Raw genomic sequence first — 25,329 nt, 5'->3', positions numbered from 1 at the left:
CGGACTGAGCGGAGGTGTTCGGCGAAACGATCGCCCAACCTCCGCTTAGTCTCACTGATGTAAATCAGCTGACATCTAGAGCAGCGGATGCAGTAGGTGAGGTTGGAGGAGATACAGGTGAACCTTTGTCGCACCTGGAACGACTGCTTGGGTCCTTGAATGGAGTCGAGGGGGGAGGTGAAGGGACAGTCTACTCTGCCATTCAATCATGGCTGATCTATCTCTCCTTCCCAACCCCATTCTCCTGTCTTCTCCCCATAGCCTCTGACACCTGTACTAATGTTCCGTGCGGGGTTAGTGTTAACGTTCGGGGATAAAGTATTACTTTCAAGTTTATCTGGTGAGCAACCAAGCTAATAATCAATTGAAATAAAACCCGTAAATTGCTGGAGTAACTCAGTGGGTCAGCCGGCATCTCTGGAGAACATGGATAGGCGATGTTTCATTTTGCGACCTTTCTTCAGATTATTCTGAAGGGCCTGTTTCCACGCTGTATCTGTAAACTAAACTAAACTAAACTGCCTTCAGAAATAAGTCTGAAGAAGGTGTAGACCTGAGATGTGACCTATCCATTCCTTCCGCAGATGATGCCTGACCCGGTGATTTACTCCAGCACTTTATCCTCATGTGTACCGAGGCGTGTACCAGTAAAAATCTTTGTATTGCATGTAATCCAAACAGATCAGATCATACTATGCATAAGAACTATACATAAATTCTATTGTGCTAGAGGCAAACTCCAGGCAAAATAAAGGGGATGATACATAATGCACTCAATAATTCTTAGCATTGTAGCACATTAGTTCCAAGACAAGGTCTGATGTCCACAATGGGGTAGAGGTGAATCGGGCAGTGCCCTCGGGGGGTCGATCATTTAAAACTGGGGTTTGTAGGCGTCTCTTTCCACAGAGGGCAGTGAATCTATGGACCTTGTACCCCAGAGGGTTGTGTAGTCGAGATCGATGCGGGAACTAGATCGTGTTTTGAAAGGTTGTGGGGAACGAACGGACTCAAGAGAAGGGGTTGGGGCAGATCAGACATCATGGGATCGAATCGTTGCCAGTTGAGGAGCTGAGTTGATAGCCTACTCTTGCAGCACGGAAACAGGCCCTTCAGCCCTACTCATCCTTGCCGACCTAGATGCCCCCGCTAAGTTACTCCCATTTGCCAGCTTTGGCCCATATCCCTCTAAACCTTGTAACTGTCCAAGTGTCTTTTAAAAGGTGTTGTAGTGCCTGCCTCAACTATCTTCTCTGGCAGCTTGTTCGATACACCCACCACCCTCTGAGTGAATAAGTTGCCTCTTAGCTTTGTTTAAATCTTGTCCTTCTCACCTCTTGTTTTTGTATCCCCCTACTCTGGGCAAAATACTCTGTGCATTCATCCTATGTGTTCCCATGATTTTGCATACCTCAATCAGATCACCTCTCAGCTTCCTGCGCTCCATGGAATAAAGTCCTAACCTGCCCAGCCTCTCCCTATAGCTCAGGCCCTTGGATCCTGGCAACATCTTCATATATCTTCTCTGCACTTTTTCCAGTTTAACGACATATGTGTTCTTGTGAAGGTAGCTGATCTGGAGTTTGTTGAAATAGCACAGTCTGGAAGTAAAAAGGAGGCAGATGATTTGAAGCAGAAACAAGGAACTGCAGATGCTTGCTTTGTACCAAAGAAAGAGACAAAGTGCTGGAGTAACTCAGTGGGTCAGGCAGCATCTCTGTGTGAAAAGGATGGGTAGACACAGAATGCTGGATTAACTCAGCGGGACAGGCAGCATTTCTGGAGAAAAGGATTGGGTGACGTTTCGGGTCGAGACCCTTCTTCAGACTGATGTCAGGAAAGTGGGAAGTGCATAGATAAGGAAGTGTAAGGTGTTAAAACAGGACAAAGGGAATGGAGATCAAGGAAAATGCAGAATCGATGATTGTTGGCTGGGAGAAGTTAACAACAAAGCAAACAGAGATAAAATGTAGTCGGAGACAGTAAGACTGGTTGGAGAACTAGGAAGGTCAAGGCCCCTGACCTGTGAACAAAGGAGAAAGACTGACTGAACCTTATTGCCTCCCATCACAGTGAAGAAGGCTGCGGTGGATGTGAATCTTTTAGTATAGGAGCAGAGAGGTTCTACTGCAGTTGTACAGGGTCTTGGTCTGGAGTATTGCATACAGTTTTGGTCTCCAAATCTGAGGAAGGACATTATTGCCATAGAGGGAGTGCAGAGAAGGTTCACCAGACTGATTCCTGGGATGTCAGGACTGTCTTATGAAGAAAGACTGGATAGACTTGGTTTATACTCTCTAGAATTTAGGAGATTGAGAGGGGATCTTATAGAAACTTACAAAATTCTTAAGGGGATGGACAGGCTAGATGCAGGAAGATTGCTCCCGATGTTGGGGAAGTCCAGGACAAGGGGTCACAGCTTAAGGATAAGGGGGATATCCTTTAAAACTGAGATGAGAAGAACTTTTTTCACACAGAGAGTGGTGAATCTCTGGAACTCTCTGCCGCAGAGGGTAGTCGAGGCCAGTTCATTGGCTATATTTAAGAGGGAGTTAGATGTGGCCCTTGTGGCTAAGGGGATCAGAGGGTATGGAGAGAAGGCAGGTACGGGCTGAGTTGGATGATCAGCCATGTCATATTGAATGGCGGTGCAGGCTCGAAGGGCCGAATGGCCTACTCCTGCACCTAATTTCTATGTTTCTATGTTTATGTTAAATTCTCTTGTGTGTTGTGTTCTTTTTAATTGAATGGCTGCATGGTAACTCATTGCACTGTACCTTAATTGGTGCATGTGTCAAATGTGAATCTTGAACCTTGGACCTTGAATGGGGAGGGGGTGGTGAGCTAAACAAGGGTTACTTGAAGTCACTTGCAAAAGGACGGGTGACGTTCTGGGTCGGGACACTTCTTACGGACAGTAGTGCGGATAAATGGCAGGAAACATGTTCCCGATGTTGGGGGAGTCCAGAACCAGGGGCCACACAGTTTAAGAATAAGTAGTCAGCCATTTAGAACGGAGACACTTTTTCTCACAGAGAGTGGTGAGTGTGGAATTCTCTGCCTCAGAGGGCGGTGGAGGCCGGTTCTCTGGATGCTTTCAAGAGAGAGGGCTCTTAAAAATAGCGGAGTCAGGGGATATGGGGAGAAGGCAGGAACGGGGTACTGATTGGGGATGATCAGCCATGATCACATTGAATGGTGGTGCTGGCTCGAAGGGCCAAATGGCCTACTCCTGCACCTATTGTCTATTGTCTAAATCAGGTGGAAAGCAAACTGATAGCCACGACACAAATTCAAAGCCAGAGTGTGCCATTTGTGTCTAGGCGAAATTAGCGACCTATTTCTTGAAAGTGCAAATCTTCCGGCAGTTTTGCGATACCTTCGGCACCCCTCATTCCAGAAAGACAATGCTGGTGTGTTTGTTCAGTGTGTCTCTGTTGAGGTTGCATGGTTCACTGCTTTATTGATTGAATGCACGGATCTATGTGTTATATTTAGTACAATAGCCTTTGGTCACAAGCCAAGATGAGATTCATTGCGCAGGATAAGATGGATAATATTCCACTTGTAAGAAGAGGCAGTACCTTAATGTCCTCTTTCTCTGCAGGCAGGATGAGGATGTCACATCAGCGCATTAATCCTTTACCGCCCGAACACAATAGTGAGCACTAAAACCTCATGGTCTTTATCATTTAGGTTGAAATTTCTTTGCCTGAGCAGGTTTGGCTGCAGGGTTAATGTCGTGACTGTGAATCTTTAGCCCGTCAAAATGCAAACAAAGCAACTCCTTTCTGGGAAGATCTTTCAGCGTCTCGTCAAATTGTTAACCTTAATTTCCTGGAACTAAAAAAAAAACCCCAGAATACGCTGGGCACACTCAGTAGGCCAGCCGATATCTACAGTCAGACAGGAATCAGAGTTAATGTCTCAGGTAGAGAAAAATGCTGGAGAAACACAGCGGGTGAGGCAGCATCTATGGAGCAAAGGAATAGGTAACGCTTCGGGTCGAGACCCTTCTCCAGGCTTACTGTCTCGGCTGCTCTGGTCAAGGGGGTAGGGCATTGTCGCTTGGGTGGGGTTTCAAGGCCCTGGCTACTCACTTAGGTGGATTTCAATGGCCACACAGAGCTGCTTTGAAGTACACTATCGAAGATAGTCCAATATGTCCTGGGGGCTGGTCCGAGATGGACTATCCCCCAGGACAGATAATCTGGGCATTTAGTGGGAATATGCAGCATGCAAATGGGTGCACAATCTCTACATTAAAAAAAAAGGCACAAATTGCTGGGGTAATTCAGCGGGTCAGGCAGCATCTCTGGAGAATGTGGATAGGTGGCGATTTGGGTCGGGACCCTTCTTCAGACTGATTTGGTGGTGGCGGGGGAAGGGGAGGGGAGGGGAGGAGAAAGGTAGAAGAGAGGAGAGGCAGGACCATGCCTGGAGAGCGATAGGTGGATACAGGTGCGAGGGGGCGTTTGATAGGCAGATGATTGGACAAAGGCCAGAGATGAGAAGACTAAAGGTATGGATTAGATACATTATGAGGGCGACCACACTTCAAAACTACTTAATTGTTTGTAATTTTATTGGGGATCTCATGAAAGGATCGACATGTATAGCAAGCATGACATGGAAAGAAGACACAGAGTGCTGGAGTAACTCAGTGGGTCAGGCAGCATCTGCGGAGAACATGGATAGGTGACGTTTCACAGAGTGCTGGAGTAACTCAGTAGGTCAGGCAGCATCTGTGGAGAACATGGATAGGTGACGTTTCACAGAGTGCTGGAGTAACTCAGCGGGTCAGGCAGCATCTGTGGAGAACATGGATAGGTGACGCTTCGGGTCAGGACCCTTCTTCAGACTGATTGTGGTGGGGGGAGAAAGCTGGAAGAGAGGAGGACACAAGACAAGACCCGGCAAGTGATATGTGGGACAGTCTGAAGAAGGCTCTCGACCTAAAATGTCGCCCATTCTTTTTCTCCAGAGATGCTGCCTGTCCCGCTGTTAGTCCAGCGTTTAGTGTCTATAAGTGATAGGTGGGTACAGGTGAGGCTGAGTAACTCCTAGTTTCCAGTTTAGTTTAGAGATACAGCATGGAAACGGTCCTTCAGGCCACCGAGTCCACACTGACCATCGATCACCCGTTTGCACTAGTTCTATGTTATCCGATTATCTCATCCACACCCTGCACACCAGGGTCAATGTACAGAGGTGAATTCACCCATAAACCACGCACGCACGTGCACACACACACACACACACACACACACACACACATATATATATATACACACACACACACACACATGCACACATGCACACACACACACACACACATACACACACACACACACACACACACACACACACACACACACACACACACACACACACACACACACACACACACACACACACACACACACACACACACATACACACACACATACACATACACACACACACACACACACACACACACACACACACACACACACACACACACACACACACACACACACATACACACACACATACACACACACACACACACACACACACACGAACACACACACAGACAGACAGACACAGACAGACAGACACACACACACACACACACACACACACACACACACACACACACACACACACACACACACACACACACACACACACACACACACACACACACACACACACACAATAAAAACACACACACACACAAATACACACACACACAAATACACACACACACACAAATACACACACACACACACACACACACACACACACACACACACACACACACACACACACACACACACACACACACACACACACACACACACACACACACACACACACACACACACACCCTCCAACACCACATTTTCCTGGGTTGTTTCTGTGGGAATATACTGGGGAAAATATCAACATTAAAGATTGTTTAATTGTACATAATGGTGCAATAAAATTCTTCTTTGCGCGGCGTTACAGGCCTGTAAACACAATACATAAAGCTAATATGTAATAAATAAAACAATACCGCTGCAACCAGAGACAGTCCACACACAGTTGATAGTTGTGGTTGGTGGTGTGCAGTGTTACAGAGCCTGATAGTTCTTGGGAAGAAGCTGTTCTTGGGAAGAAGCTGTTCTTGAACCGATGATTTTCACGTTCCCTTTTCTGCAACAGGGACTGAATTTATTTCATTGGGTGCAGGGCTCTCTGGAAAGCCATGAAGATGTGAAAGGCACCGTAGAAATGTATCATGTGCAGGAAGGAACTGCAGATGCTGGTCTAAACCGAAAATGCTGGAGTAACTCAGCAGGACAGGCAGCATCTCTGGAGAGAAGGAATGGGTGACGTTTCGGGTAGAGACCCTTCTTCAGACTGAAACTTCACCCATTCCTTCTCTCCATTGAAATGCATCAGTTTGAAGAAGGGTCCTGACCCAAAACATCACCTATCCTTGTCCTCCACAGATGCTGCCGGACCCCGCTGAGTTACTCCACAACTTTGTGTTTTAGTTTAGAGTCGCAGGTGTTTCGGACACCGTGTCCACGCCCACCATCGATCACCCGTTCACACTAGTTCTACGTCCCACACACTAGGGGAAATTTACAGAGGACAGTTAGTCTACAAACCTGCATGTCTTTGAAAGGATTTCCCCCTTATCCTTAAGCTGTGACCCCTTGTCCTGGACTTCCCTAACATCGGGAACAATCTTCCTGCATCTAGCCTGTCCAACCCTCACAGGTCACGGAGAGAACATACAAACTCCACACAGTCAGCAATCATAGTTAGGATCGAACCCGGGCCTCTGGCGCTGTGCAGTGGCAACTCTACCGTTGCACCACCCTTTATATAGAAATGTAACTGTGCCTTTAATGTTTGATTTTAATATTTGAAGTGTATTGAGGGCATTGGACATGGACATGCATACAATCACAGTGACCACAGAAGGGTCTCGACCCGAAACGTCATCTATCCCTTCTCTCCAGACATGCTGTGTGACCCGCTGAGTTACTCCAGCTTTGTGTCTCCATCCAAAGCTAGCAAGTTGGATGCATGCATAGAACCCAACAGGCAGAAGGGGTGCTGCAAGATTAAACGCAGCAGATCACGGTGTATCTGTTTTCATGCAATAGTAACAGAGGGCGGTGGAGGCCCGTTCTCTGGATGCTTTCAAGAGAGAACTAGATAGGGCTCTTAAAAATAGCAGAGTCAGGGGATATGGGGAGAAGGCAGGAACGGGGTACTGATTGGGGATGATCAGCCATGATCACATTGAATGGCGGTGCTGGCTCGAAGGGCCAAATGGCCTACTCCTGCACCTATTGTCTATTGTCTATTGTGTATTGTAATGAGCAATGGCAGAAGCTGTCTCTCTCTGTGTGTGCGTGCATTAATAGTAGGCGCTGGTATTAAAATGCAATCTATTTAAGAGTTTAGATGACCAGGACCATGATATCTTTCACTACTTCCATTACATTGTTTGCCTCAGTTTAATCACCGTACTCTCGATGGGTTCAGCAACAGACTGGTTCCACCAAGATGCAGCACTGAACGCCACAGGAGACCCTTCTTCTCCGTAGCTATCAAACTGTGCAACCCCCTCCTCCTTCTGTCGTGGGGTAGACTGAGACTGACTCCCCCCCCCACCCCCCTCCCCAATCTTTGCACATCCCCCAAGCCTTTCCACTCGTCACTTTAATTTAATGTCTCATGTATTTCTTGTTTTTTATGACTATTGGCAGATCAATTTCCCTCCTGGGATGAATATGGTTCTATCGTATCGTGTCGTGTCGGGTTGCGAATGAATTTCCCTGATACTGCAGCCCCCCCACAGCTCAGGCAGGGCAGCATTGCCTGTAAGCTTCATTAGTATGTAGCTAGCTGCTGTTGTGAGTGAGGTTGCTGCTCTATAGAGGCACATGGGCATGGCATGTGTGGCAGCATGAATCGCAGCCACTTTGGCAGCTTGATCTATTGTGTCAGCATGTCACCCGGGCACATGCTTGTCACATCTGAATTGCCATCTATTTGAACGCATCAATGCACCCTCCCTTTCAGGATGCTCACCTTACTGATTTTGTTTTCTTTAAGCCACATATGGGCTGTAGGGGCCACTGACAGAGACTGTAGTTCTTGACCCTGAGTAAAATGCAAAGTGCTGGAGGAACTTAGTGGGTCAAGCAATATCGGTGGGGGTAGCAATGTGTTAGGCCGAGGTGCTTTGGGCTTCAGAGATACAGTGCGGAAACAGGTCCTTTGGCCCACCTAGCCCGCACCGACCAGCGATCCCCATACACTAACATAACACTAACATAACACTATCCTACACACACTAGGGGTCATTTACAATTTACAGAAGCCAATTAACCTACAAACTTGCATGTCTTTGGAGTGTGGGAGGAAACTGGAGCACCCGGAGAAAACCCACACAGGTCACGGGGAGAATGTACAAACTCCGTACAGACAGCACCCGTGGTCAGGGTGGAACCCGGGTCTCTGTACGGAGTTTGTACATTCTCCCCTTGACCACCCGGGTTTCCTCCCACTCTCCAAAGACACACAGGTTTGTAGGTTAATTGGCTTGGGTATAAGTGTAAATTGTCCCTAGTGTGTGTGTGTGTGGTAGTGTTAATGTGCGGGGATCGCTGGTTGGCGTGGCTCGGTGTTTCCGCGCTGTATCTCTAAAGTAAACTAAAACCTGGCTCTCTGGCGCTATTAGGCAGCAGCTCCACCTGCTGCGGCGCGGTGCCTCTCTTTGTCTTTCATAGGTTTCTCCCTCCATCTCTGAGCATGCTACTTTCCACCTGTCCCTGCGTTGCATATGTGGCTTTGTGTCAGTATTTTGTTTGGGTTGGGTATCCTGTGTTTACCCCTGGTTCGACATGGGTGCCATGTGGGTGGAAGGTGTGGGAGAGCATGTTGTTACTTGAAGCCTCTAGTAGATAGACGTGCTATGAAAACCAAATCTACCGCCTTTGAAGCGTTGAATTAGCCTATTTGCACCAAACAGCATTTAATTCCATACGCCTTGAAATAACCTTTCAGGGCAAGGTGATACAATCAAAGCAAATACTACAATGGATGTCAAATGATTAAGTACATCAGAACAGATAGATAGTTTAAAACATGTTGCTACTTGCTACCTTGTAGTTGATAGCCAATAGGCAATAGACAATAGGTGCAGGAGTAGGCCATTTGGCCCTTCGAGCCAGCACCGCCATTCAATGTGATCATGGCTGATCATCCCCAATCAGTACCCCGTTCCTGCCTCTCCCCATATCCCCTGACTCCACTATTTTTAAGAGCCATATCTAGTTCTCTCTTGAAAGCATCCGGAGAACCTGCCTCCACCGGAGAATTCCACAGACTCACCACTCTCTGTGAGAAAAAGTGTTTCCTCGTCTCCGTTCTAAATGGCCTACTCCTTATTCTTAAACTGTGTGGCCCCTGGTTCTGGACTCCCCTAACATCGGGAACATGTTTCCTGCCTCTAGCGCGTCCAAGCCCTTAACAATCTTATATGTTTCAATGAGATACCATCTCATCCTTCTAAACTCCAGAGTGTACAAGCCCAGCTGCTCCATTCTCTCAGCATAAGCCATGCTATGAAGAACCGCGCTTGAAACAGCAAAAATGTCAGCCTAGTTGCAGCAAACACAGCATTCGATTCCATATGTCGTGAGATAACTTTTCAGTGGAAGATGTTCCAATCTAACCACCCCATGCTCATTGCAGCCTTCACTAACTCCTGCAGCCCTGATCACTGTGATCTGAATGTTAGACCAGGCAATGTTTTTTTTTCTCATTAAATCACAGGGGAACAATGATGCACCTTCAATAGATGACGTGCATGGTTCTGAGCCTGGAGACATTTCTATCTGCTGCTTTATGCAGTGATTAAATATAGTAACAGGCAGGCAGGCAGGCAGGCAGGCGCAGTGTGTGTACGAGCTGCAAGTCCAGAATGGAGATTATTTTCCAGAGTGGTGTGTGGGCTGTGGCGATGCGGTTGTCTACAGCTCTGAGCTCTTGTATTTAACGTGTAGTTAGACATTAACAATCTTCCCTTCCCTTATTCACACGTATAAATGAAAGGCAGCCTCCACGAATGATGTGAGCTGGGCTTTTAATAACATAACCTGTGCAATATGTTGCAGCTGAGCGATTTCCCTTACAATTCCCATTGTTTTCGGGGGGGGGGGGTGGTTTGCTGCACAGCGGGAGGCCATTCGGCCCATCGCGTCCAGCCTATCCAAAGAGCGTTTTAGATTTTTATATGCGCCATTTGTTAAGATGTTGCCAAGCTGAAAACAGGTACGGGGAAGATTTACGGGGATGTTGCAAGGACTGGAGGGTGTGAGCTACAGGGAGAGGTTGTGTAGGCTGGGACTCTACTCCTTGGAGCGCAGGAGAATGAGGGATGATCTTCTAGAGGTGTGTAAAATCATGAGAGGAATACATCGGGTAGATGCACAGAGTCTCTTGCCCAGAGTGTAGCGGGCAGCAGGTCTCTCTCTGTGTACACTGCTGCTGCTTCCTCCTCCCCTGTGTTTGCTCCACCACTAATGGTCTGGTTCATTCAATGAGTACAAGCCTCCTGAGAGTGTGCAGCAAGCAAGCTGTGCCAACTCATTCCCATTGAGCACTGCCCCAGTGGAGTGAATGTCACACTCTGCTGCAGCTCCTGCTGTTGAATGCATCCCGTGGGCATGTCAACCCCCAGCTCCATCAGGTGGGGGGGAGAGAAGGTTGCATTTCACTGTTAACCAGCCCCAGACAGCAACCACCACCACGATTCATCACGGTGGCGCAGCGGTAGAGTTGCTGCCTCACAGCGCCAGATGCCCGGGTTCCATCCTGACCGCGGGTGCTGCCTGTACGGAGTTTGTACGTTCTCCCCGTGACCTGCATGGGTTTTCTCCAGGATCATGTCCAACTTCCATGTCTCAAATGTGACATCGCTGTCATAGCCCGTCCTGAAAAGGACGCAAGCTTCTAGCGACAATCAGTGGGAGCCATCACTTGTTGCAATAGATGATGTTGGTAGCAGAATTATTTGTGGAAATGAAAATGTCAAATGAAATTTTCGCACTGTAAACACTGTATATATTTATTACTTGGACAGGGGCCACAGAGTGGCACGGGTGGGGGACTGTTTGGTGAAATTTGACAAATGTAAAAAAATTGTACTGAAAAAACTTGTATAGTCTCCGAAAATGTCGGATGAATTTTATTTGTTTGAATGGTTCAGGAATTGTATATATTTATCAATTGAATAAAGTCTATTTTGAAATTAAAAAAAAAAAAAAAAAAAAAAATGTTGGTAGCAGAATTAGCTCAGGATACTTCCAGTCTCCCAGCCCCGCCACGTGGAAGCTTCTGCTATGGGGCCCGGGATCTCCAGTTTCCACCCACACTCCCAAGACGTGCAGGTTTGTAGGTTAATTGGCTTGGTGTAAATGTGAATTGGCCCTAGTGTGTGTAGGATGTTGTAAGCGTGCAGGGATCGCTGGCCAGTGCGGTCTCGGTTGGGCCGAAGTCCCTGTTTCCGTGCTGTATCTCTAAACTAAACAAACTGAACTAAAACTTCAGAACAAAAGGATGAACCTTTAGACACTTCGACAGGCGCATGGATAGGACAAGTTTGGAGGGATCTGGCCAAAAGCTGGTGAGTGGGACTAGCTTGGATGGGTTTAGCTAATAATGAGAATACTTTATTGTCAGTGGAACCTCGGTAGGTGCAGTGGAATTATTTGTTGTTGCAGACAAAGTGCATGAAAGAGTCGCCACAAAGGCAGGATGAAAATGACATGTTCCCCACACGCCGGGACCCCATTAGTGCCTGGTGCCCCCCACCCCCTCTACTGGTTCCCTCTTTGCTCTCAGAAACCCCCCCCCATATTGTATTGTATTCAAATTTATGGTCATTGTCTCAATTAGAGACAACGAAATGATTTCCCTTTACAGTCAGTATCATAAAAATAAATATATAATAAATAATAAAACATATTAAAAATAAAATAGAATTTAAAAAAACACAGAAAGTCCACGACACAACATAACACAGTGGCACCAAGGTGAGGAAGGCACCATAGTCCAGCCAGTCGTCCCCTCCGATCTTCCCAGATGTTCACCCGTGGTCGGGGCCTTCCGAGCACCCGCAGTCGCCATCCCGCCATATGCTGGTTCCTCTTTGCTCTCAGCGGCCCCTTTCGTCGTGGGTTCCCCCTTAGTCCTCAGCGGCTCACACCAGGTCCCCCTTAATGCTTGCCCCACCTCCCCCCCCCACCTCGTTGGGTCTCTCTTTGTTCTTGGTGCCCCTCCCCCTTCACACCGGGTCCCCCCATCGGATCTCCGCAGCACAGCCACCTTGACCTCGAGGCTCTTCCTTAGACCTGACAAAGATCCTATAGGATCTTTGGTTTGAGGCATCTGGTGCAAAGTCACATCCAGAAGGTGAGAACGCAGCCGATTGGTTTTGGGGAACGGACGCTGATATTTTAATTTATTGGGAATTTCCTGCATACACAACGAGTGGCCGTTGCGTAAACCTGGTGCAAATGCTGATGAATGGGAATGATTCCCTGAATCATTGATTTAATCATCTCGTTAGAGCCTACTAATTATGCGCATTGTTCATCGTGTTGATATAATGGTTTCTCGTCCTGATTATGTATGAGCGGAGGAAACGTTTCCTTCAGGGAACGACTTAATTATTTCACAAACTGATTACCTGAGAACAAGGTGGCAGATCGCGGAAGATTCATGGGTGCAGCCCAGTGCCGATAATGTCAATGCCAAATGCTTCCTGGTGTTTAAACTGAAGATAGACACATAAAGCAGGAGTAACTCAGCGGGACAGGCAGCAATGTTTTTGATTTATATTTTCAAAAAATAGGTGTCCTAAGAGGGACTCAGTTCAGTTGAGTTTATTGTCACGTGTACCGAGGTACATTGAAAAGGTTTTGTTGCGTGCTAACCAGTCAGCGGTAAGACAATACATGATTACAATCGAGCCATTTACGGTGTACAGATACATGATCAGGGAATAACGTTTAGTGCAAGGTAAAGCCAGCAGACTCCGATCAAGGATAGTCCGAGGGTCACCAATAAGGTAGATAGTAGTTCGACAACTACCAGTCTCCACTGCCCACGTTGCACTAAGGTGTGTGGATCGCGGATCGTAGATCAGCCTCTACAGACATCTACACAAGTAGACGACCCTATGGAGAGGAGAGGACAGTCATACTCGTTTCAAGGGACTGCCGATGATGAGTTGAGGACCGCTCTCTGGTTGTGGAAGGATGGTTCAGTTGCCTGATAACAGCTGCTGGGTGAGTTGGCTAATTGTATTCTTTTGTTTCTTCCGTGCAGAGTGACGATGCTTTGGGGAGCACCTGGAACTGGTTGTACTTCATCCCTCTCATCATCATCGGCTCCTTCTTCATGCTCAATCTTGTTCTCGGGGTGTTGTCCGGGTAAGTGCCCCCCTGGTGTGGTAGAGTTGCTGCCTCACACCGCCGGAGACCCAGGTTCGATCCCGACTACGGGCGCTGTCTGTACGGAATTTGTACGTTCTCTCCGTGACCCACGTGGGTTTACTCCGAGATCTTCGATTTCCTCCCACACTCCAAGGACATACAGGTTTGTAGGTGAATTGGCTTGGGGCATAAATGTAACAATTGTCCCTCATGTGTAGAATAGTGTTAGTGTGCGGGGATCCATTTTCCTTTTGACTGTGTGGGTTTTCTCCGGGTGATCCTATTTCCTGCCACATTCCAAAGACTTGCGGGTTTGTAGGTTAATCGGCCCTTTGTAAGATTGTGTACGGAATGGGTGTGAAAGTTAGATAACAGAACTAATGCAAATGGGTTGCTGTAGACTCGATGGCCCTGTTTCCATGCTGTATCTCCAAACTAAACCAAAGGAGATATGGGAAGGCCAGGCAGAACAAAGGGAAGAGAGGCACAAGGAACTGCAGATGCTCGAATCTTGAGCAAAACACAGAGTGCTGGAGTAATTCAGCAGGTCAGGCAGCACATGGGAAGGAAATGTATAGATGACATCTAATTTTGCGTCCCTTCTTCAGACTTGGATACTGAAGAAGGCTCCTGACCCAAAATGACACCTATCTATTCCTTCCGCAGATGCTGCCTGACATGCTGAGTTACTCCAGCATTTTGTGTTTAGAATTTTTCAATCAAATCAGTCGGAAAACCCTGACCCTCCAGAGTTTAAGTTTCTTTATGCCATAAAAGTACTGGCAGGAGAGAGTCATTACTTGTTGCCAGTCTCAATATCCGGGCAGGATTTTCACTGATGATGGGTTCCAGGGTTTTTTCCTTCATGGGATATCCTTCCCAGTAGCAGCAGCTCAATCCTTTCCCACCGCTGGCGCTCCCAAACAATTCCTGAGCGAAGGAGCGTGGCCCTTGCTGAAAGTCCCTTGTTGCTGAACTAACGGTAATATCTCTCTTGCAGGGAATTTGCTAAAGAGAGAGAGAGGGTAGAGAATAGGCGAGCATTCCTCAAACTGAGAAGACAACAACAGATTGAGAGGGAGTTGAACGGATACTTGGAGTGGATTTGTAAAGCAGGTAAGTGTGGGATTCGGCCTTAAGAGGTAGGTTGGGCTAGGCCTTACCTCCTGTTCTCTGACTTCCTGAGAAGTCACTGATGGCTTGCTTTCACTATAGTTCTGTGGGCTCTGAGCTAAATGACAATGGGCTGGAGGAACTCAAAGGGGGGGATTCAAAGAGCTAGAGGAAATTTTAAACGGGTGATGGGGAAAGTCAAAGGGTTAAAAAGTGCAGGACGAATTCAAAGGGTAAAAACAAAATGCTGGAGGATCTGAAATGAATTAAAGCTGTTTAATCCCAATGAAGACAGTCTCAAAGGTTACGGGGAGAAGGCAGGGCAATGGGGTTGAGAGGGAAAGTTAGATCAGCAATTATCTAATGACGGAGCACACTAGCTGGGCTAAATGTAGACAGAAAAGTGGTGGAGTAACTCAGCGAGTCAGGCTGCATCTCTGTAGGAAAGGAATAGGTGACATTACAGGTCGAGACCCGTCATCAGATGGGCTGAATAGCCTAATTCTGCTTACGGTCTAATGATAACAATTAACTCTCTAAAGATATCAAAGAACTAATGGCAATTCTCCATGTCAAAAATTCCCAGCCATCTGATGTATTCAAGAGAGATAGATGTGTAGGAAGGAACTGCAGATGCTGTTTAAACCAAAGATAGACACAAAAAGCTGGAGTAACTCAGCAGGACAGGCAGCATCTCTGAAGAGAAGGAATGGGTGATGTTTCAGGTTGAGACCCTTCTTCAAACTGATTCAAGAGAGAGTTACAGTAGATGAAGCTCTTAGAGCTAAAGGAATCAAGACATATGGGGGAAAGAGCAGGAACGGGGTACTGATTGGGGATGATCAGCCATGATCATATTGAATGGCGGTGCTGGCTTGAAGGGCCGAATGGCCTACTCCTGCACCTATTGTCTATGTTTCTATCAAGTTAAGCCTGAAAGTTTTATGAATGTGTAAAACTGTTCTAGGATGTATTGTGCGCATAGGAGTTATTACTGGTCCCTTCATCATATTCTCATTTTCTTCCTGTTATTTGACTATTCATTGCATGCAGAGGAGGTAATATTGGCGGAGGAGGAGACAGACACGGAGGAAAAATCACCCTTTGATGGTAAGGCAAATCTAGAGAAAATACACCTATTCAGTCTTGGTCAAAAGTTGTAAATGCACCATGAGTTGATAGGTGGACAAAAGTGCTGGAGAAACTCAACGGGTGAGGCAGCATCTGTGGAGAGAAGGAGAGAAGGAATAGGTGACGTCTGAAGGAGGGTCTCAACCCGAAACGTCGCCTATTCCTTCTCTCCATAGATGCTGCCTCACCCGCTGAGTTTCTCCAGCACTTTTGTTTACCTTCACTTTTTCCAGCATCTGCTGTTCTTTCTTACACATGTGATGAGAGGTGTTCCCTTGCACCCGAATCTCAGATCCACTGCCCCTTTTCTGTGATTACGTACGCGCCCAGGTGCTGCTAGAAAGGGTAGACACAAAATGCTGGAGTAACTCAGCGGGTGAGGCAGCATCTCTGGAGAGAAGGGACGGACAACGTTTTGGGTCGAGACCCGAAACGTCACCCATTCTTTCTCTCCAGAGATGCTGCCTCTCCCGCTGAGTTACTCCAGCATTTTGTGTCTACCTTCGATTTTAACCAGCATCTGCAGTTCTTTCTTACACATGGTACTATAGAGGGATTACGCGCTGACCACAGGTGCCCTGGGGGATTTCCGGGACCGCTGTGCACCGCGGGGGTTGGAATGCACCCTTAATAAGGATGGGGATTTAGTTGTTTAATAGTAGATTCGATATTGAATAATATTTGTCTGACTTGTGTTATGGTGGTGGTTTTTTGTTTTTAGTTATTTTGTATTGTACATGTTATTGTAAATAATTGAATTCATTATTTTTGGTAAGGTTAAAAAAAACCTTAGATCCACTGGTGGGAATTGAACCATTGGACAAGTGGATTCCCCATGTCCCACCCATGTACCACCTGACTCCAGCCCCTGTTCAATCCCCCCTCACCTATATCCATCTTGTGGAACATAGACACAAAACGCTGGAGTAACTCAGCGGGACAGGCAGCATCTCTGGAGAGAAGGAATGGGTGTCGTTTCGGGTCGAGACCCTTCATCAGACTGTGGAACATATTGTCTTTCTGCTGACTGGTTAGCACGCAACAAAAGCTTTTCGCTGTACCTCAGTACACATGATGATAAACTAAAAACTGAACTGAAACATAGAAAATAGGTGCAGAAGTAGGCCATTCGGCCCTTTGAGCCAGCACCGCCATTCAATATGATCATGGCTGATCATCCAGAATCAGTACCCTGTTTCTGCTTTCTCCTCATATCCCTTGATTCTGTTGGCCCTAAGAGCTATATCTCTCTCTTGAATACATCCAGAGAATTGACCTCCGCTGCCTTCTGTGGCAGAGAATTCCACAAATTCACAACTCTCTGAGTGAAAAGGTTTTTCCTCATCCCAGTCCTAAATGACCTTTCCCTTATTCTTAAAATGTGACCCTTGGTTCTGAACTCTCCCAACATGGGGAACATTTTTCCTGCATCTAGCTTGTCCAATCCCTTAGGAATTTTATATGTTTGGCCCATATCCCTCCAACCCTGTCCTATCCACGTACCTGTTCTAATGTCTTTTCTGTAATATATTTTCAATCTGTCTCATTAGTTTTTAAATGTTTCTGTCAGCGAGATGTAAAGATAGTTCGAAGGTCTTTGCAGCTGCCGATTGGTATCAAAAGGTATCCATGGTGATGCCTAGAGTGAAAGGCCTGAGGCCTACTTGCTGCCCAGAGCCTGCTGTGCAATGTGGGATACCTCTAGGGTACCGAGGGCCATTTTACCCAGGTCTCCCACACCTGGGAAAGGTAAGTTTAGAATGGTGGGCAACTCTGACCTGTAAGTACACTAAGTGCTGGAGTAACTCAGCGGGTCAGGCAGCATCTCCGAAGAACATGGATAGGCCTTGGACATGAATGAACAGGAGACCTCATTGAAACGTAGCAAATAGTGAAAGGCCTGGATAGAGTGGATGTGGAGAGGATGCTTCCACTAGTGGGAGAATCTAGGACCACAGGCCATAGCCTCAGAATAGGACGTTACTTTAGGAAGGAGATGGGGAGGAATTTCTTTATCCAAAAGGTGGTGAATCTGTGGACTTCATTGCCACAGATGGCTGTTGAGGCCAAGTCATTGGATATTATTAAGGCAGAGATTGATAGGTTCTTGATTAGGAAGGGCGTCTAAGGTCATAGGGAGAAGGCAGAAGAATGGGTTTGAGAGGGAAAGATAGATCAGCCATGATTGTATGGCTATAAGGCCTAATCCTGCCCCCATCACTTATGAACTTATAGGTGACGTTCGGATCAGGACCCTTCCTGAGGCTGATTGTGGCAGGGGTGGGGTTTGGAGGTGAGAGAAGCATTGGAGAGAGGAGAGGCAGGACAACGTGTGGCAGGTAATAAGTAGACACATAGTCAAGGGGGGTTGAGAGGTAAAGGCCAGAGATTAAATAAAGGCGTGTTAGAATTGAAGAGTTGCAAATTGTGAAGCCAGATGAAGGAATGGAGGGGGAGGGGCGAAATATGTGTGAGTCCAGTTAGAGCACAGGGAAGGGGAGTGTGTTGGGGAGATAGCAGAGTGGGGGGCTACTGAGCAGTACATCTTAGGAGTGGGAGAGGTCTCAAGTCAAGCCAGACTCACAGAGGTAGTGCACTGCGCTGCATACTTAGCTCGCGATTGAGAAGACATTATTTCATTCATGAAGTACTATGGGAATCCTTTCATCAAGTGCCCAGGTTGGACCAGAACCCACTGTGGGGCTCATTCCTACCGAAAGCGGAGTGTCGGGGTTATCGGAAGAATTAAGCACCTCTGAGCTGCCTCAGTCCTTTTCTCTTTGTCTCCCTGTGTGTCGCAGCTATGAGAAGAGGAACAATAAAAAAGAATAAATCTGACCTGCTGAATCCTGAAGAGGGTGAGGATCACCTGGCGGACATCTCCTCCGTGGGTGAGTGTTTGTCACCGTGCTGCCTCGATGGGTGGGATGGATGAGATGGGGTGGGAGAGCAGGGTCAAACGTTCCCAATTGCAAGGATGCATTATGGAGGTCAGGAAGCAAGTCCAGAGAGGCTGCATTACCAATTCCAAGAAGGCTTTAGTTTAGAGATACAGCGTGGAAACAAGCCCTTTCATTATTATCAAGGGATTGCAGACCCGTTTTAAACATACTTGACTTGAAACATTAACAGTAATGCCCCTGTCCCACTTAGGAAACCTGAACGGAAACCTCTGGAGACTTTGCGCCCCACCCAAGGTTTCCGTGCAGTTCCCGGAGGTTGCAGGTGGTTGCTGGAGGTTACAGGTAGTGGAAGCAGGTAGGGAGACTGATAAAAACCTCCGGGAACCGCACGGAAACCTTGGGTGGGGTGCAAAGTCTCCAGAGGTTTCCGTTCAGGTTTCCTAAGTGGGACAGGGTCATTATACTCTTTTCAAACATGTTGCATTGGACCTGTAACCTGCAGCATTTGCAGGAGCATTGGTGATGCACTAATTGTCATTCTCTTTCTTGCCCAGGGTCTCCGTTCACAAGAGCAAGTATTAAAAGTGCCAAATTGGACGGTTCTTCATTTTTCCGCAAGAAAGAAAGACGCTTTCGATTCGTTGTCCGACGAGTAGTGAAAACTCAGGGCTTTTATTGGACTGTGCTCAGTTTGGTCGCTCTCAACACCTTGTGTGTTGCAATTGTGCATTACAAGCAGCCCGACTGGCTCTCTGACTTCCTATGTGAGTATCGTAGTGACGTTCATCGTGTGTTGGGAAGGTGAATGAATGAATGAGTGAATGAATGAGTGAATGAATGAGTGGATGAGTGGATGAGTGAGTGAATGATGAGTGAGTGAATGAGTGAGAATGAATGAATAAAAGTGAATGAATGAATAAGTGAATGAGTGAATGTATGATTGAATGTATGAATGAATTAATTAGTGAATGAATGTATGAATTAGTGAATGATTGAGTGAATGAATCAATGAGTGAGTGAATGAATCAATGAGTGAGTGAATGAATGAGTGAATGCATGAATGAATGAATGAATGCATGAATGCATGAATGAATGAATGAGTGAGTGAATGAATGAATGGATGAATGAGTGAATGAATGAGTGAATGGATGATTGAATGAATGAATTAATTAATTAGTGAATGAGTGAGTGAATTAGTGAATGAATGAGTGAATGAATGAAAGTGAATGACAGTGAATGAATGAAAGTGAATGAATGAGTGAATGTTGAGTGAATGATGAGTGAATGATTGAGTGAATGAATGAGTGAGTGATGAGTGAGTGAATGACGAATGACTGAATGAATACTTTGCTTGCACACCCAGGTATGCAAATAGTCGCCATACAAAGGGTGTTTACAAATTTACAAAGTACCCCCACGCCGGGTCCTCCTTTATTCCTTCCCTCGTTAGCGGCGTTCTCACTTCCACGTGGTCTGTCCTCATCCATCGGTCGGCGACAATTCGGCCGCTGCACCGACCTCTCCACTATGACTGGCGGATCTTCTCCGGACGCCTCCGTGGCGCCGACCCGGGCCCCAGCCGCGGCTCCGCAGACCCAGGGGCCAATGGAACTTTGCAAATATAAATCTGAAACCTGATAGAAGTGTATGCTGTAGTCATAGACGTCTAGGAGGTTCGACATGTCCCCAACAACCCTCACCAACCTCTACAGATGCGCTGTAGAAAGCATTTTATCAGGATCCATCACAGTACGGTTTGGGAACAGCTCCATCCAAGACCCGCAAGAAATTGCAGAGACTTGTGGACACAGCCCAGACCATCATCCCTGTCATTCCCTCTGATAGGAGGGAAATGAGAGCGTGGCCAGGATACCGTGGGTCTTTGATACTAAAGTTGCAAGCAGCACTATAGGCAATGAGGAGCAACGAGCTGGAGTCTTTGGGCTTACAGGGGGCTTTGGTCAGATGATACTGTCTGCCTTGTTAAGACATCTTATACACCCTCTATGTATCACTCCGATGGAGAGAAGGTCAGTACCTGTGAAGGACACAAAAGCTTGGACTAACAGCCTAAAGTCATGAGTTCAAGTCTCACCAAGACTTTGATTTTTGGCAATTAAATGTCAGGCATTCAGAAGGAAGTCTCAGTGTCAGCAAACCTAATGTTTGCAAATTGTGGAGCAGCATAACATTAGCATTAGTGACAAATCAGCGTTTGAAATATTAATGGGACTAAAATACGATAAATCTGATAAGCAACATCCCAAGGTCGAGGTGAGTATGGAGAGACTGTAAATGCAGTTTTCGTTCAGTTTAGACACAAAATGCTGGAGTAACTCAGAGGGTCAGCGAGCACCTCCAAAGTCATAGTTTTGGTGACGTTTCGGGTCGAAACCCTTCTTCAGACCACTGAACTATTGTTTAGTTCAATTTAGTTTGGAACCAGGCCCTTCAGCCCATCGAATCCATGCTGACCACCAATCACCCGTTCCCATTAGTTCTCTGCTATTCCATTTTCCCATCCATTCCCTTCACACTAGGAGCAATTTACAGAGGACCAATTAACCTGCAGACCCGGGATGTGGGAGGAAACCGGAGCACCCGGAGGAAACCCAAATGGTCACGGGGAGAGCGTGCAGAGTCCGTATACAGATGGCACCCATAGTCAGGATCGAACCCGGGTCTCTGGCACTGTAAGGTAGCAACTCTACTGCTGCGCCAACATGCCACCCATCATCCCTAACATTCCAGAGCTTCCAGAATGGTTCCCACAGATTAGAAGGGTGTAAGTGTAACTGCACTATTTAAGATGGGAAGTTGAGTAAAAGATGGAGATCTATGTAGTGGTCAATTTGACATCAGTAAAAGAGAAAATGCTAAAATCGATTTGTGAGGAAATCAGTTTAGTTTATTGTCACATGTACCGAGGTACAGTGAAAAGCATTTGTTGCGTGCTATCCAGTCAGTGGAAAGTCAATACGTGATTACAATCGATCCATTAGAACGGAGACGAGGAAACACTTTTTCTCACAGAGAAGTGATGAGTGTGGAATTCTCTGCCTCAGAGGGCGGTGGAGGCAGGTTCTCTGGATGCTTTCAAGAGAGAGAGAGATAGGGTTCTTAAAAATAGCGGAGTCAGGGGATATGGGGAGAAGGCAGGAACGGGGTAATGATTGTGGATGATCAGCCATGATCACATTGAATGGCTCGTGCTGGCTCAAATGGCCTCTACTCCTGCACCTATTGTCTATTGTCTATTGTCTATTGTCATTTACAGTGTAAATGGCAAGAGGGCACTTGTAAGATTAGAATAGTGTTGGGCAGAGCCAGGGAAACCATGGTCTAAAGAAGGGTCTCGACCCGAAACGTCACCCATTCCTTCTCTCCAGAGATGCTGCCTGTCCCGCCTAGTTACTCCAGCGTTTTGTGTCTGTCACCACGAACAGACTGGGCATTAGTTATCACTCTGCTGCTTGTGGGAGCTTCACAGCATGTGTCTGTGAAGTTCTACAGAACATTCTGGGCGGCACGGTGGCGCAGCGGTACAGCTGCTGCATCACAGTGCCAGAGACCCCGGTTCAATACTGACTACGGTTGCTATCTACGTTCTCCCTGTGACCTGCGTGGGCTTTCTCCGGGTGCTCCGTTTTCCTCCCGCATTCCAAAGGCGTGCAGGTTAATTGACTCCTGCAAAAATTGCGAATTCTCCCGAAATGTAGGATAATCCCAGTATACAGGGATCGCTGGTCGGCGTGGACTCGGTAGACCAAAGGGCCTGTTCCGTGCTGTAATCTCTAACGTCTAAATGATTCAAAAGGTTTTTTCTTGTTAAAACTGGCCCCCATTTTGTGCACATTGTCATTTGTATGTTGGGGAGTGCGTACAGTTTATCAAATCTGAATGCCTCATCAAGAGAGATATTCATCGCTTATTATGTAAAAGACCTGGCTTTGTAGAAGACGTGTTAAATGATATTTCCTCTGAAATTATGCAGCCCTTGCAATCTCATTCCTCTGCCTCCTTTTGTAATGGAAAGTGCTAATGGAAAACCGTGTGAGTGTCTGTCTGCATTAGTATTGGAGCATGTTCCATTCTCAACCCTTTCTCTCTGTTTCAGACTATGCAGAATTCATATTCCTCGGACTCTTTATGTCAGAAATGTTTATAAAAATGTACGGGCTGGGCACACGACCCTACTTTCATTCTTCTTTCAACTGCTTTGATTGTGCGGTAAGTCGTTAAGTCAATGTCATTTCTATAGCACATTTAAAAACAACTCTCGTTGACCAAAGTGCTTTACATTAGTGCAGGTACTAACATGCTACATACAATGCTACATAGATCTAACAATACATACATAAATACATAGATACAGAGCTCCCTCAGAGGACCTTAAGAAATGCTTGTGAGTACAAATAGGTTTTAAGTCTAGATTTAAAGGAGTCGATGGAGGGGGCAGTTCTGTTGAGAAGAGGGATGCTGTCCCACAGTCTAGGTGCTGCAACCACCCCTGAGCTTAAGCCTGGACCGCGTTATAGTCAGTAACCCACTCTCCTGCCTAATCCCCCTTGATCTTTGACACCCTTACCAATCAAACACCTCTCCATCCACATCCCCTTGAAAAATGCCCAATGATGTGGCCTCCACCGCCGTCTGTGGCAATGAATTCCACAGATTCACCACCCTCTGGCTAAAGAATTTCTTCTTCATCTCCATTCTGAAGGCATGGGTGCTGCTGCCTGCCAGCGCCAGAGACCCTTGTTCAATCCTGACTATGGGTGCTGTCTGTGGGGAGTTTGCACGTTCTTTTGTGTGACTGCACGGATTTATCCGGGCGCTCTGGTTTCCTCCCATGTCGCAGCGATGTGCGGGTTTGTAGGTTAATTAGCTTCTGCAAATCCCCCCCAATCTGTCTTGAGTGGATGAGAAAGTGGAATAACATGGGACTAGTATGATGGATGGTCAGCATGGAGTCGGTGGGCCGAAGGGCCTGTTTCCACACTTGTATCTCTAAACTAAACTAAACTAAACTAAACTAAGAGTATGGAAGTCGCTCCTCAAAATAATCCTGATATAATGGTCATCCTACTCCCCTGAGATAATGTCTCCTTCCTTCACAATCTTCAGCCAAAGCCAACAGCCTCTTGGCGTTGACTCTTCCATCCCTCTCTGAATTATGAGCTGCTACACGCTCCCAAATGTCCATTCTGATTTGCGTATGTGGGGCCTCTTCCACTCTGTTGACTGGTGATTGTCCCTGTGTTTTCCTGCAGGTTATTATAGGCAGTATTTTTGAAGTGTTCTGGGCTGCAGTGAAGCCGGGGACCTCGTTTGGCATCAGCGTTTTACGGGCCTTGAGGTTACTCCGTATCTTCAAAGTCACAAAGTAAGTTTGGAGACACAAGGAACTGCAGATGCTGCTTTACCGAAAGAACACACAAAGTGCTGGAGTAACTCAGTGGGTCAGGCAGCATCTCTGGAGGGCATGAAGAAGGGCCTCGACCATGTTCTCCAGAGATGATGCATGACTCACTGAGTTAAGGGCCTGTCCCACTTGCGCCTCATTTACGCCTCATATGTAAAACAGGTCGTCACGTCGTGAATGCACGATGCCGCGCGCAAATCTCGCATCATCACGCGTCTGGTGCGTATGACGTCATTAGAATTCCCTGTGGCGCGCGGCAGGACGTTGACACACGGTGATGTAACCATGCGTCACCATGCGATACACGTGAGACGTCGGGACGCCAGCGTACAACGCCAATGCGTTAGCGTGTGTACGCGCTGCGTCACGTAGGTGGCGAGCGAGGATTTAGTTCCTGTACTAACCCTGGAGAGCCGGGTGACACCGCGCGCCACCGCATACGATTCCACGCCTCACCACGCGCACCCCACGCGTCACGACGTGTTGCCCTAATTTACATATAATGCATAAATGAGACGCAAATGACGGCCAAGTGGGACAGCCCCTTATCTCCAGCACTTACGTGCTCACATTATAGCCCTGATTGTGCAAAGAATGTTGATTCACTGGTAATTGTGACTGGGGTCAAATGATCTCAGATAGGCTAGAGCATAAGGTGAATAGCCTTCCTCCAGCCCAGCCACGTGACTGACGGAGATTTCTGTTCCTTCCACAGGTATTGGGCTTCTCTACGTAACTTGGTGGTCTCCCTCCTGAGCTCCATGAAGTCAATCATCAGCTTGTTGTTCCTCCTGTTCCTCTTCATTGTTGTCTTTGCCCTTTTAGGAATGCAACTGTTTGGTGGCCAGTAAGTAGGAGTTGTCACTGGTTTCACCTGCACTAAGTGTGGAGCATTTCATTGGGCAAGTAAGGAATGGGAATGTGGCACAAGTTAGAACAGGACCCCTCGGAAGCCAATGCCATGTCTTTGGTGTCTGCTAGATACTTGGCTTGGATATGCAGAGATATGTGGGTTGAGAGCGCGGTGGCACAGGGGGAGAGTTGTTGCCCTACAGCTGCTTTAGTGCCTTTCCTGGGGCGGAAATCCTAGGGGGGTGATGGGGGGGACACACGTTCCCCCCCCCCCGCTTTGAGAGGTGGGGGGCAATCCCCCCCATGATTTGCAATCCGGACTTTATCAGCCGCTTTCTAAGGGCTGAATCGGCCCGTTTGCGGGGCCTTTCAGCGCCCGGCGCGGCTTAAAATCAAACTGCTGCGT

The 25,329-nt window shown here is 47.0% G+C and overlaps 1 protein-coding gene across 1 annotated transcript in view; it reads left to right on the top strand.

The window, feature by feature from the left end:
• Positions 1–25,329, top strand: part of LOC129714421 (voltage-dependent P/Q-type calcium channel subunit alpha-1A-like) — a 261,546-nt gene that overhangs the window by 121,413 nt on the left and 114,804 nt on the right. The window contains exons 8-16 of the mRNA XM_055664004.1: positions 13,393–13,496; positions 14,500–14,615; positions 15,666–15,722; positions 17,767–17,769; positions 18,545–18,634; positions 19,201–19,410; positions 22,764–22,876; positions 23,920–24,032; positions 24,787–24,918. Coding sequence (XP_055519979.1) covers positions 13,393–13,496; positions 14,500–14,615; positions 15,666–15,722; positions 17,767–17,769; positions 18,545–18,634; positions 19,201–19,410; positions 22,764–22,876; positions 23,920–24,032; positions 24,787–24,918 — 938 coding nt within the window. The remainder of the gene's footprint in view (positions 1–13,392; positions 13,497–14,499; positions 14,616–15,665; positions 15,723–17,766; positions 17,770–18,544; positions 18,635–19,200; positions 19,411–22,763; positions 22,877–23,919; positions 24,033–24,786; positions 24,919–25,329) is intronic.

This window comes from Leucoraja erinacea, chromosome 39 (assembly GCF_028641065.1).
Source record: "Leucoraja erinacea ecotype New England chromosome 39, Leri_hhj_1, whole genome shotgun sequence".
NCBI lineage: Eukaryota > Metazoa > Chordata > Chondrichthyes > Rajiformes > Rajidae > Leucoraja > Leucoraja erinaceus.
The sequence above is the reverse complement of the archived record's forward strand: the minus strand, read 5'-3'. Positions and strand labels throughout refer to the sequence as shown.